Source organism: Orcinus orca, chromosome 2, assembly GCF_937001465.1.
Source record: "Orcinus orca chromosome 2, mOrcOrc1.1, whole genome shotgun sequence".
Taxonomy (NCBI): domain Eukaryota; kingdom Metazoa; phylum Chordata; class Mammalia; order Artiodactyla; family Delphinidae; genus Orcinus; species Orcinus orca.
In genome coordinates, this window is record NC_064560.1 from 82,316,821 (window position 1) to 82,330,085 (window position 13,265).

Sequence of the window (13,265 nt, forward strand, 5' to 3'; positions counted from 1 at the left end):
TACTCTACCTGGCAAGGATCTCATTCAGATTCGATGGAGAAATCAAAAGCTTTACAGACAAGCAAAAGCTAAGAGAATTCAGCACCACGAAACCAGCTCTACAACAAATGCTAAAGGCACTTCTCTAAGTGGGAAACACAAGAGAAGAAAAGAACCTACAAAAACAAACCCAAAACAATTAAGAAAATGGTCGTAGGAACATACATATTGATAATTACCTTAAATGTGAATGGATTAAATGCTCCAAACAAAGGACACAGGCTTGCTGAATGGATACAAAAACAATACCCATATATATGCTGTCTACAAGAGACCCACTTCAGACCTAGGGACACGTACAGACTGAAAGTGAGGGGATGGAAAAAGATATTCTATGCAAATGGAAATCAAAAGAAAGCTGGAGTAGCTATGCTCATATCAGATAAAATAGACTTTAAAGTAAAGAACGTTACAAGAGACAAGAAAGGACACTACATAATGATCAAGAGATCAATCCAAGAAGAAGATATAACAATTATAAATATATATGCATCCAACATAGGAGCACCTCAATACATAAGGCAACTGCTAACAGCTCTAAAAGAGGAAATCGACAGTAACACAATAATAGTGGGGGACTATAACACCTCACTTACACCAATGGACAGGTCATCCAAAATGAAAATAAATAAGGAAACAGAAGCTTTAAATGACACAGTAGACCAGATAGATTTAATTGATATTTATAGGACATTCCATCCAAAACCAGCAGATTACACTTCCTTCTCAAGTGCGCATGGAACATTCTCCAGGATAGATCACATCTTGGGTCATAACTCAAGCCGCAGTAAATTTAAGAAAACTGAAATAATATCAAGCATCTTTTCTGACCACAATGCTATGAGATTAGAAATGGATTACAGGGAAAAAACCGTAAAAAACACAAACACATGGAGGCTAAACAATACGTTACTAAATAACCAAGAGATCACTGAAGAAATCAAAGAGGAAATCAAAAATTACCGAGAGACAAATGACAATGAAAACACGACGATCCAAAACCTATGGGACGCAGCAAAAGCTGTTCTAAGAGTGAAGTTCATAGCTATACCAGCCTACCTCAAGAAACAAGAAAAATCTCAAGTAAACAATCTAACCTTACACCTAAAGGAACTAGAGAAAGAAGAACAAACAAAACCCAAATTTAGCAGGAGGAAAGAAATCATAAAGATCAGAGCAGAAATAAATGAAATAGAAACAAAGAAAACAACAGCAAAGATCAATAAAACTAAAAGCTTGTTCTTTGAGAAGATAAACAAAATTGATAAACCATTAGCCAGACTCATCAAGAAGAGGAGGGAGAGGACTCAAATCAATAAACTTAGAAATGGGCTTCCATGGTGGCGCAGTGGTTGAGAGTCTGCCTGCCGATGCATGGGACATGGGTTTGTGCCCCGGTCCGGGAAGATCCCACAGGCCATGGAGCGGCTAGGCCCGTGAGCCATGGCCGCTGAGCCTGCACATCCGGAGGCTGTGCTCTGCAACGGGAGAAGCCACAACAGTGAGAGGACCGCGTACCGCAAAAAAAATAAAATAAAATAAAAAATAAACTTAGAAATGAAAAAGGAGAAGTTACAACAGACACCGCAGAAATACAAAGCATCCTAAGAGACTACTACAAGCAACTCTATGCCAATAAAATGGGCGACCTGGAAGAAATGGACAAATCCTTAGAAAGGTATAACCTTCCAAGACTGAACCAGGAAGAAACAGAAAATATGAATAGACCAACCACAAGTAGTGAAATTGAAACTGTGATTAAAAATCTTCCAACAAACAAAAGTCCAGGACCAGACGGCTTCACAGGTGAAGTCTATCCAACATTTAGAGAAGAGCTAACATGCATCTTTCTCAAGCTCTTCCAAAAAATTGCAGAATAAGGAACACTCCCAAACTCATTCTATGAGGTCAGCATCACCCTGATACCAAAACCAGACAAAGATACTACAAAAACAGAAAATTACAGACCAATAACACTGATGAATATAGATGCAAAAATCCTCAACAAAATACTAGCAAACAGAATCCAACAACACATTAAAAGGATCATACACCATGATCAAGTGGGATTTATTCCAGGGATGCAAGGATTCTTCAATATATGCAAATCAATCAATGTGATACACCACATTAACAAATTGAAGAATAAAAACGATATAATCATCTCAATAGATGCAGAAAAAGCTTTTGACAATATTCAACACCCAATTTGATAAAAGCTCTCCAGAAGGTGGGCATAGAGAGAACCTACCTCAACATAATAAAGGCCATATATGGCAAACGCACAGCAAACATCATTCTCAATATGAAAAACTGAAAGCATTTCCTCTAAGATCAGGAATGAGACAAGGATGTCCACTCTCACCACTATTATTCAACATAGTTTTGGAAGTCCTAGCCACAGCAATCAGAGAAGAGAAAGAAATAAAAGGAATACAAATTGGAAAAGAAGAAGTAAATCTGTCACTCTTTGCAGATGACATGATACTATACATAGAGAATCCTAAAAATGCCACCAGAAAACTACTAGAGCTAATCAATGAATTTGGTAAAGTTGCAGGATACAACATAATGCACAGAAATCTCTTGCATTCCTATACACTAATGATGAAAAATCTGAAATAGAAATTATGGAAACACTCCTGTTTACCATTGCAACAAAAAGAATAAAATACCTAGGAATAAACCTACTTGGGGAAACAAAAGACCTGTATGCAGAAAACTATAAGATACTGATGAAAGAAATTAAAGATGATACCAACAGATGGAGAGATATACCATGTTCTTGGATTGGAAGAATCAATATTGTGAAAATGACTATACTACCCAAAGCAATCTACAAATTCAATGCAATCCCTATCAAATTACCAATGGCATTTTTTACGGAACTAGAACAAATCATCTTAAAATTTGTATGGAGACACAGAAGAACCCCGAATAGCCAAAGCAGTCTTGAGGGAAAAATACGGAGCTGGAGGAATCAGACTCCCTGACTTCAGACTATACTACAAAGCTACAGTAATCAAGACAATATGGTACTGGCACAAAAACAGAAACATAGATCAATGGAACAAGATAGAAAGCCCAGAAATAAACGCACCCACCTATGGTCAACTAATCTAGGACAAAGGAGGCAAAGATATACAATGGAGAAAAGACAGTCTCTTCAATAAGTGGTGCTGGGAAAACTGGACAGCTACATGTAAAATAATGAAATTAGAACAGTCCCTAACACCATACACAAAAATAAACTCAAAATGGATTTGAGACCTAAATGTAAGACCGGACACTATAAAACTCTTAGAGGAAAACATAGGAAGAACACTCTTTGACATAAATCACAGCAAGATCTTTTATGATACACCTGTTAGAGTAATGGAAATAAAAACAAAAATAAACAAATGGGACCTAATGAAACTTCAAAGCCTTTGCACAACAAAGGAAACCATAAACACGACGAAAAGACAACCCTCAAAATGGGAGAAAATATTTGCAAACGAATCAACGGACAAAGGAGTAATCTCCAAAATATATAAACAGCTCATGCAGCTCCATATTAAAGAAATAAACAACCCAATCCAAAAATGGGCAGAAGACCTAAATAGACATTTCTCCAAAGAAGACATACAGATGGCCAAGAAGCACATGAAAAGCTGCTCAACATCACTAATTATTAGAGAAATGCAAATCAAAACCAAAGTGAGGTATCACCTCACACCAGTTCGAATGGGCATCATCAGAAAATCTGCAAACAATAAATGCTGGAGAGGGTGTGGAGAAAAGGGAACCCTCTTGTGCTGTTGGTGGGAATGTAACTTGATACAGCCACTATTCAGAACAGTATGGAGGTTCCTTAAAAAACTAATAATAGAATTACCATATGATCCAGCAATCCGACTACTGGGCATATAACCAGAGAAAACCATAATTCAAAAAGACACATGCACCCCAATGTTCATTGCAGCACTATTTACAATAGCCAGGTCATGGAAGCAGCCTAAATGCCCATCGACAGACAAATGGATAAAGAAGATGTGGTACATATGTACAATGGAATATTACTCAGCCATGAAAAGGAATGAAGTTGAGTCATTTGTTGAGACGTGGATGGATCTAGAGACTGTCATACAGAGTGAAGTAAGTCAGAAAGAGAAAAACAAATACCGTAGATTAATGCATGTATATGGAACCTAGAAAAATGGTACAGATGAACCGGTTTGCAGGGCAGAAGTTGAGACAGAGATGTAGAGAACAAACGTATGGACACCAAGCGGGGAAAACCGCGGTGGGGTGGGGATGGTGGTGTCCTGAATTGGGTGATTGGGATTGACATGTATACACTGATGTGTATATAATTGATGACTAATAAGAACCTGCAGTATAAACAAACAAACAAACAACTAATACTAAACTTTGGGTTATTTGTATGTAAATATGTTAATATAAATGTTACAAACATTACATGAAATTTCTAAAAATCTTATATGTTCTGGTATAATGTCATAAGTCATAATTCTAGTTATTACTTTAAAATGTATATCTCAGAAATAACTAAAAAAAAAAGAAATCTGTGATCATATGCAACCTTCTATCATGGGGGGCACGTTCTGTCATGCACAGTGTACTCAGCCCATGACCAATAGCGAACGGGGAGTTGGTGAATGAATACACCAGCGTCTTCCCTCATGGTCGGGATAACTTTGAAGCATATTCTGTAATGTTCTCAGAGTTCCCTGGAGGGGAATGAGCTATAGTTGCCTATGTGCCACTTTTCAAGAGAATTGACCACTGTTAACATTTTGGTATATCCTTCCAGATATATAAACACAACTTGATTTTAATGGCTGCACGTTATTCCATTGTGAGGACAGACAAAAACTTACATTGGTACATCCAATTCTAAGCACTGGGTCCCTCCTTATATTTTACTATTATAAAAAGAGCTGGAATAAATATTTTAATGAAAATTTTTTTATTTCATCAATAAGTAGCTCCAAAAGGTAACTCTCATTTGAAAAATAAAATAGCAATAACAATACTATTGCCACACCAAAAAAATTAAACAATAATTCCATAATATCAGCAAATATTTAATGTTCAGATTTCTCCAATTGGCTCATAAATGTTTGATGCGTTTGGTAACATTCCCTTTGGTAACTAAATCTTGACGTACGTGCTCAAGGATAAATGCTTCAGGATAAATGCTTACATTTGAAAAATTACTGGGTCGAAGGTATATTATGCCTAGCTCTAGAAGGATGTTCTCACTCATTAGCCTTAAACATTCCAAAAGAACATTTTGTAAGAATGTGACAGAATTCCCAAGTGGATGGGATAAGGAGGGAATCTTTTTATTTGAATCTTTCATATGCTGATAACGGAGGGGAGATAATGCTCTGAAAGGTTTCTAGGGATTTACTGTAATGAACCTCAGGCTGATTTCCCTCCTGTCTCCTTTCGTCCGCATCAGGGGTCGGGAGTTCCTCCCATTGTATTAAGTAGCCTCTCTGGAGGAGCATGTGCCCCTACTCAATAGACCAGGTGGTCTTCCTGAAGGAGCTGGCAGCCCTCACTCAGCAATCAAGAATCTGTCTGTAGAACCTGTTATCTTCCTAACAGGACGATCTATATCTCACTCCAGTGAAGTTTCTGTGCTGCCCTGCCTTCTCAATGCTAAGTTATTTGCTATTTCATATTTATCTAAATTTACATTTTTATTTATAATTTATATAGAAGCAGGATTATCGTGGAAACGGCTAGACCGACCTGGGTTCAAATTCTGACTTGGTCAGTTACTTGCTGCATGATCTTGGGCAAATTACTTCCCTTTTCTGAAATTCAGTTGTTTGGGAGTATAATGATAGTTTCCTCAGGTTGCTACAATGATGGAGTAACTTGGCTACTTCAATAGATACTTGTTGAATGAGTGAATATTTGCTTACTAGAGTCTTAGGGTTTTTTGTTTTTGTTTTTTGAGCTAGAAGAAATCTTAGTGCACACTGTCTTTATGTTAGAAATAAGAAAACTAAGTTCAGAGAAAATGTGAAATTTGGTCTTCATTTAACATTTATTAAACACTGAGTCTGTCAGGCACTGAAGATATGGTAATTAGCAACAGATGGTCGCTGCTTTCAAGGAGTAAGGAAGGACAGACATGTTTTAAAAAGTGCTGGACTGAGCTAATATGCGGTATTATAGAATAACCTAGCGCTGTGCTGTCCAATATGGTAGCCACTAGCCATGTGTGGCTATTTAAATTTAAATTAATTACAATTAAATAAAAGTAACTTTCAGTTCTTCAGTCACATTAATCACTTTTCAAGTGCCCAATGGCCACATATGGCTAGCGGACAGTGCAAATACAGAACACTTCCATCACTACAGAAAGTTCTACAGGATAGTGGTGCTTTCGACTTTCTCCCCGGAATAATATTCATATGCATATCTACTTCAAATTCACACAATTTCAGCGTGTTTGCACCTTGGTGAAAGCCCCTTACAATACAGGCAAGAGGTGGGCATCGGTAACTAAAAGTAAAATCAAAGATAGGAGTTTTATTACAAGCCAGAGCCCAAACTTGTGAAAATTTCAGCTTAGAACAGTTTCTGGCTGAGTTGGCTGCAGCAGAATAATGAGTCACTTGTTCATTTCAACAGGGATGGGCCCCGTTTCCTGTGCCTCGTGAGGAGCCCTGTGGTTTGGGCATACTGTGGTTTGGGCATATGCGGCCACATAATGATGTGTGCGCTCTTCGGACAGGGAGAGAGGGAGAGAGGTCCTCGCAGCTTCCCTGAGATTTCACTGAAACTAGATCACTTCTCTCACAATTTACTTGCAGTCTCTTTAATTGAAGACGTTACATGGCTTTCACTTCCAGTAGGCTATGTTCACTCTGTGATCACTCATTGGGTGCTTTCTATGTCCCAAGGATTGGGCTAAGTGCTACAGATATGAAGACGATTAAGACAAGAAGTTTATAATCTAGTAGAGGAGACAAACCTAAAACCAGCAAGTCATAACCAAGGCAAAACCAATGAAATAAGTGCTGGAACAGGCAAGGTACTGGGAAATTGGAGAAAAGGAGAGATTAAATTCATTTTAGAGGACTAGGGAAGGCTTGAAAAAGGATAAAGCCATTTGAGAGTAGCCCTACAGGATATGTTGAAACAGAGTAGCATGGAATATGCTGTCACTGGGAATTATTCCGCATTCAAGTTCTTGAAGTTTGCAATTCTGTACACGTTGTGATTTCTCCCACTCTTCTTTCATACTGAACTTGCTCTGTCTCCCTGGAGACTTCCAGACTCTCAGGCCCAGCTTCTTCTCATGGTCCTTCATGTGCATCCAGGTGGGACTCCATGGTCAGAGTTTTCAACCCATTTTTGTCAGCGCTCCGTTGTCCTCTGGCTTCTGTATTTATCTGTCTTGCCCATCCCTGAATGTGCCTTGCTACATTCAAGGTCATTTATTCAGCATGAGGTCTCTCAACAACCCTCCACTCTAACTCAACATTTCTTTGTGTGTTCCCCAGTTCTCTCCCCCACCCCCATCCTCCTTGGAGGGGGAATTCCTCTCTATGTGTAGCTCCTTATCCCATCCTTTCCCTTCTCTTCCAGAACCTAGTTCTATGCCTTATCTCCCCTCTTGTGTCTTCAGTTTTCATTGCCTGTAAATGGCTCTCTCCTTAGGGGCAGATCCAGGTTTTGTAGGGCCTGAAGCTTATTCAATCTGGAGGGCTCTCTTCAAGAAAAAGAATACAAAATTACAAATACCCACTTAAAACCAAAAGCTAATATTTATACAGAAGGGGGCCTTTGCCTGTGTAAGGGGCCCTAAATCTTAAGTGACATAGTATATCCACCTCTGTCCATACTATAATAAAAACAATACAAAACCCCAAAGCTTCCCTTTGCTATGCTACTACATGACTGTTCATTTTTCTTTCTCATCACTCTGAAACCTTTCAAGGTAGTAGTCTACATACACTGTCTCCACTTCCTCCCCATGCCCATCATTCTATTGTTTTCTCTAAAACACCATTGACCTCCTAATCCCTAAAGCCCATGGCTTTTTCTTGGTCCTGATCTTTCTTGCCCTTTCCACAAATAATTTGACACCCAGGTCATCCTCTGACTTTCGACTTTGACTATCATCCCGTTTGGGTGATCCACAAGTATATGTCCCTTGCTGTGACTTCCCTTATAAACTCCAGACCTATAATACAATTCTCTGTGTGAGGTCCCATCAGCACCTCAAATTCATCTTTGTCTGGCTGTGTCAATACTATCACTCCTTCCCAGCCACCTGCCGTAGAAATTTCAAATTGTTACTTTAAACAAAGCAACACTTCTCTCCCTTCCTCTATCCCTGAATCAGCTCTAAGATCTAGCAGTTCTACTCTAGAAATATCCCTAGAATCAGTGTAGTCTTTCCATGCCCACTGCCATTTCTATTTCAGTGTTTCTCACTATTGACTTGGACCAATCCAAAAGACTCTATTGCTTGGAGCTGGAGAATGTCTGAGTTGGATGTGACTTGCCCCATGAAATTAATGGCACGCCAGATCTAGAATCTGGGTTTCCTGCCTCTTCTTCGTTGGCTACTTGACAGTTTTAAACCCATTGTAATCTATTTTGTGCACAAATGCCAGATTAATCTTCTTAAAAGTGGTGACTCTCACCAAATGAAACTGTAGTAGTCCCAGGTATTTCAGGGTTCCAAAATCCAGGCTCAAATAAAATCTCAACTATATCTTCTTTTTGGCACCTTGCTGTACTATATAATCAGCTGGGCTCTTGGATGTTCTCTGAACATGGCCATACTTTAATGCAAATAATTTCTGGAATTAATTTCGTCCTCCTCTGATATGTCATAGTTCAGTAGTTTGAACCTCTTATCAAATGTGATCTGATGTTGTCTTTATTTATGAGTCTGTAGTAGACATTATGGTTGACTCCCCAATATCCATTCCACCCCAGATGACTGGAAGTCCAATGAATGATCCCATCCATTTACCTGTGATTGGTTTAGGGGTAGGCTTGTGACACATTTCTGGCCAAAGACACAGAAGAGAGGTCAGCTGGGTATATTCTTGGAAAATCCCCATGTCTTGGAAGGAGACATGGAAGAAACAGTCCTTTCCGATTCTGGATATTGTTATGTCTGGATGTGACCTGCAAGAACAGCTCCAGCCACCTTGCTCTCATCTTGACAAAGGAAATAGAGAGTCTGCGCTCTTGATATTATCAAAGCTTTAATCAACCAATCCTAGTGCCTGCCCTGATTCTGGACTTCCTATTATGTGAAGTAATATATTTCCTTATTGTCCAAGCCACTTTAAGTCACATTTTTCTGTTATTTGCACCAGGAAACAATGTTTTGTTTCTGATGCTAGATTTTAAGCTTCCTGAATTCAGGGACTGTATCTATTTACATTTCTAGCTCTCTTAGGGCTTGGAACACAGCAGATACTCAAAAAATGGGATTGTGAAATTAATATATATATATTTCTGAGATATAACTAGTAAAAGTGTTTGCAATTTATAAAGCTCTATTTTCTCATAGCAATTTAGAGATAACAAAATAAAGTTTAGATAGATTAAATAACTTATTCAGGGAATTTTACTTCTCAAAGTCATACCAAGTTCTGAACAATTTGTTCTCTTTTTCTCAAGTCCTTGTCTGTGACTGCCATGCCTGTTAGGGTCCCAAGAGTACTGGGGACTGAAGGAAAAAAAAGCAGCAAGCCATACTTGTGCTTAACCCAGCAATAATGCCAATACAGTATCCTAGTTATTTCTGGCTCAGAGCTCAGGACTGGAACCCCTTCTTCTCCCAGTCCCAGTCATAGTGGTACCTCTAGTGCCAGGGTCAGGAATCCCCATAAATATAACACTTTACCTGCAGAGGTATTTTCCTGGGAAGATGGATCATAGCTTTTATTAGATTCTCAGAGGGGTCTGTGACCCCTTGAAAGGCAATATAACATGATACGATATCTCAGAAGTAAATGAAAATAAAAACTTTTAAAATGTTCCCCATTCAGTGGACTTACTACCTCCCAGTGTTGTTCTGAATTTTGTTATCTAAAGGACCAGTAGACAAGGGACCATTTGTAGATCATGAAGTAGGATACATTTAGGGACCAGAGAAGGCTAGGTACCTCCAGTCAAGACCAGTGCAAAAGGAAAATGCAGAGCCCCTTGTTGGAAAATTATTAGCAGAGCATTAAACCAAGCACAAGGCCCTTCTAAGCCAGGACCCCTATGCAACTACAGGTTGCACACCCATGAAACTGGTCCTGCCCTTAGGACATACCACTAAACACACTATTAATTACCTGCCCAATTATGTTATATTCCTTTGGACTGCCACGCAGTCCTCCATCCATTTTGGGGGCATCTAGAATATGCCAGGGATTGTGTTGAGTGCTGTGGATTCCAGATAGGAGCATACATTCATAACATTGGGTGTCTATTACATAAAAGGCCTTGTTCTAGGTTCTGGGACTATGGCTCTGCATAAGACATTCATGTTGGGCAGAAACAATAAATAAACAGGAAAAATATCAGATAGTGACAGGTGATGAGAAAGAAATTAACATAGGATGATGTGATACAGGGTGACTAGGTGGCTATTTTATTTATTTTTTAAACATCTTTATTGGAGTATAATTGCTTTACAGTGGTGTGTCAGTTTCTGCTTTATAACAAAGTGAATCAGCTATACATATACATATATGCCCATATCTCCTCCCTCTTGCCTCTTCCTCCCACCCTCCCTATCCCCACCCCCCTAGGTGGTCACAGAGCACCAAGCTGATCTCCCTGTGCTATGTGGCTTCTTCCCACTAGCTATCTATTTTACATTTGGTAGTGTATATATGTCCATGCCCAGGTGGCTGTTTTAGATTAGGTGGTCAGGGAGGCCCTTTCTGAGATGACATTTGAACTAAGACTTTACTGAAAATAGGCCAGCCCTGCCTCCATGGGAGGTGGAGAGAGTTATCTTAAGCTTGGGCAATGACAAAAGCTCAAGGCTGGAAAGAGGGAGAGAAAATGAATGCCAGAGTGAACAGAGGTAGTGGGTAAGGGGAAGGATGAAATTGCGAGAGGTGGGAGGGAGCAGCCGGCAGAGACCAAATTATCATTTTTTGGTAAAAGGATTGTTTGAGAGCAAAGGAGTGAGCAGAGTCCGGCGAGAAGGTCCTGGCAGGAACTCAGGCTAAAGTGGTGGCTAGGTGACTAGGATGAGAATAGCGGAGATGAAGCTAGGTGGGCCGATACGGGTCCCGAATGCTCCTCACAGCCCGCAGTCTCCCACCAGGGAGGGCCCGGGGCTGGGTCAGGTGAGTGGGTGGCCCGCTCGTAGCCTCGCGGAGCACCGCCCCCAGGGGCCGGCGCGCGTCCGCTGCCCCGCCGACGTGGCCGGCGCAGTAGGCCGCGCACGTGTCTGCTCCAGAGCTGGGGAACAGGGGAGCGCGGGGGTCTCAGGTTCCTGGTGATCAGAGGCCGGGGCGCCAGCTGGCCTGAGCCTGGCGTCCGCGGGCGCGAGCAGAGCAGTTGGGCCGGGCGGAAGGGGGCTGGGTCACGGCGAGGAGGGGGCGGCCTGGCGGGCGCGCGCGCTAGCCGCGTGCACGCGCCGGGGCGGGGAGGGATGGGGGCGGGGTGGGGGCAGCCGTTTCCCAGGCGGTAGTGGGGGCAGCCCTTTCCCAAGGCGGTAGCGGGGGTGGTGTCGCTGTTGCCCTTTTAAGCCGCGGGGCAGCCGTCTCCTGCCGGTGGAGTCAGTTACAAAGGGAGCAGCCGCCCAGGCCGCCACACAGCCCCTCGCCATTTTCCAGCCCCGACCGACGCGGGCCGGGGCGGCGGGGAGAGGCGGAGCCGCGAGAGCGCGGCCCGGGCCGGCCCCGCGGGGCGGTCGCGGCCGTGACGGCGGCTCCGGGCCCGGCTCCCCTTCCGCACCCCTCCCGCCGGAGATGAGGGGAAGATGTCCGTGTCAGGGCTCAAGGCCGAGCTGAAGTTCCTGGCGTCCATCTTCGACAAGAACCACGAGAGATTCCGCATCGTCAATTGGAAGCTGGACGAGCTGAATTGCCAGTTCCTGGTGCCGCCACCGGCGCCGCCGGGCAGCCCTCACTCCCCGCCGCCGCCGCTCACACTCCACTGCAATATCACGGTGAGGCGCCCGGCCGCAGCCCTGTAGGGCCGGGCCGGGGAGGAAAGGGGCGCCCAGAGTCCCTGGACAAAGGGGAGCCTGCCCCGGAGAGGCCCCTCGGACCCCCGGGCGGGGCGGGCCCGCCCCTTTCCCCGGAGAAGGGCCCGGCCCAGCCCCGCCGGGACTGCGCGAGGCTCGGGTGGGAGGAGGCGGTCTGCTCGTTTCTCCGGCTCTTCTCGCCGGCCTGGGTTTGGGACTCCTGGTCCCTCTCGGCCCCCGTCGCCGCGCCCTGAGGTGAGAGACCGCTGCCGGCCGAGCCCTCGCTGGGTCGCCATGGCCGCTTACAGCCAGGGGCCTGCCTCCGGGGCCGCGGTGCGGCGGGTCGGCTGTTGTTTGAGCCCCGGCGGGGCAGGCGAAGGGCCCTCAAGTTTGAGCGCGTCCTTCTCGAGTCAGATTTCCCTGGTTCCGCGTATTCCCCCAATTATATTTTAAGTTTGTGCTTAAGGAAAAGCTAACATTGAAAACTGACGCATTTGAGGGAAAAAAGTTTAGAATGCAGCCTCTGGCGCTGTTTGAATTATCCCCTTCCTGCTGGCCTGGCTCCGCGCTAACGCGTTTCCGAAGGCGCATTGGACCTTGGATGCGGCAGGTGTTCTGGGAGTATGTTTGTGCAGCCCCTCCTGTGGGTAAGCCGTTCAGATTAGGAGCTGGCGAAAGGCGATACGTGCCCAAGTCTGCTGCCCAGTAGGATTGTTTTATGTCCCAAAGCCGAGAAGACCCGTTAAAGCTCACTCTTTAACTTCATCTGAAAGCTCGTCAGAAACGCGTAAAAAAAAAAAAAAAGTTAAATAAGTTTCTTCATAAAAGTGTATGATGAGGCTGTTCGTTGTGAAATTGACATAGAGTATTGGTCCAAACTGCGGAATATGCCTCTTATAACAGGAGTTAAGGTTTCACGTTCCTCTGTAAATATGGCTAAAACCGAGTCTGGCGTCATTAAACTCCCTTTTGTTAAGTTAGTAGGTACTTAAGTGCCTACCCTGCAGCGTACCTGGCGCTCCGGAGTCTGTAA

General features: G+C 43.1%; 1 protein-coding gene across 3 annotated transcripts in view; it reads left to right on the forward strand.

The window, feature by feature from the left end:
- The first annotated feature begins 11,721 nt into the window (after positions 1-11,721).
- Positions 11,722-13,265, forward strand: part of UBE2Q2 (ubiquitin conjugating enzyme E2 Q2) — a 369,008-nt gene continuing 367,464 nt past the window's right edge. For 2 of the 3 annotated variants that reach the window (XR_007475879.1, XM_049706616.1), the window contains exon 1: positions 11,722-12,214. Coding sequence is in view for 2 of the 3 variants with exons in the window: in XM_049706616.1 (XP_049562573.1) it covers positions 12,026-12,214 (189 nt within the window). In the remaining variant the exon portion in view is untranslated. The remainder of the gene's footprint in view (positions 12,215-13,265) is intronic. The other variant, XM_004276354.4, reaches the window with a different exon arrangement.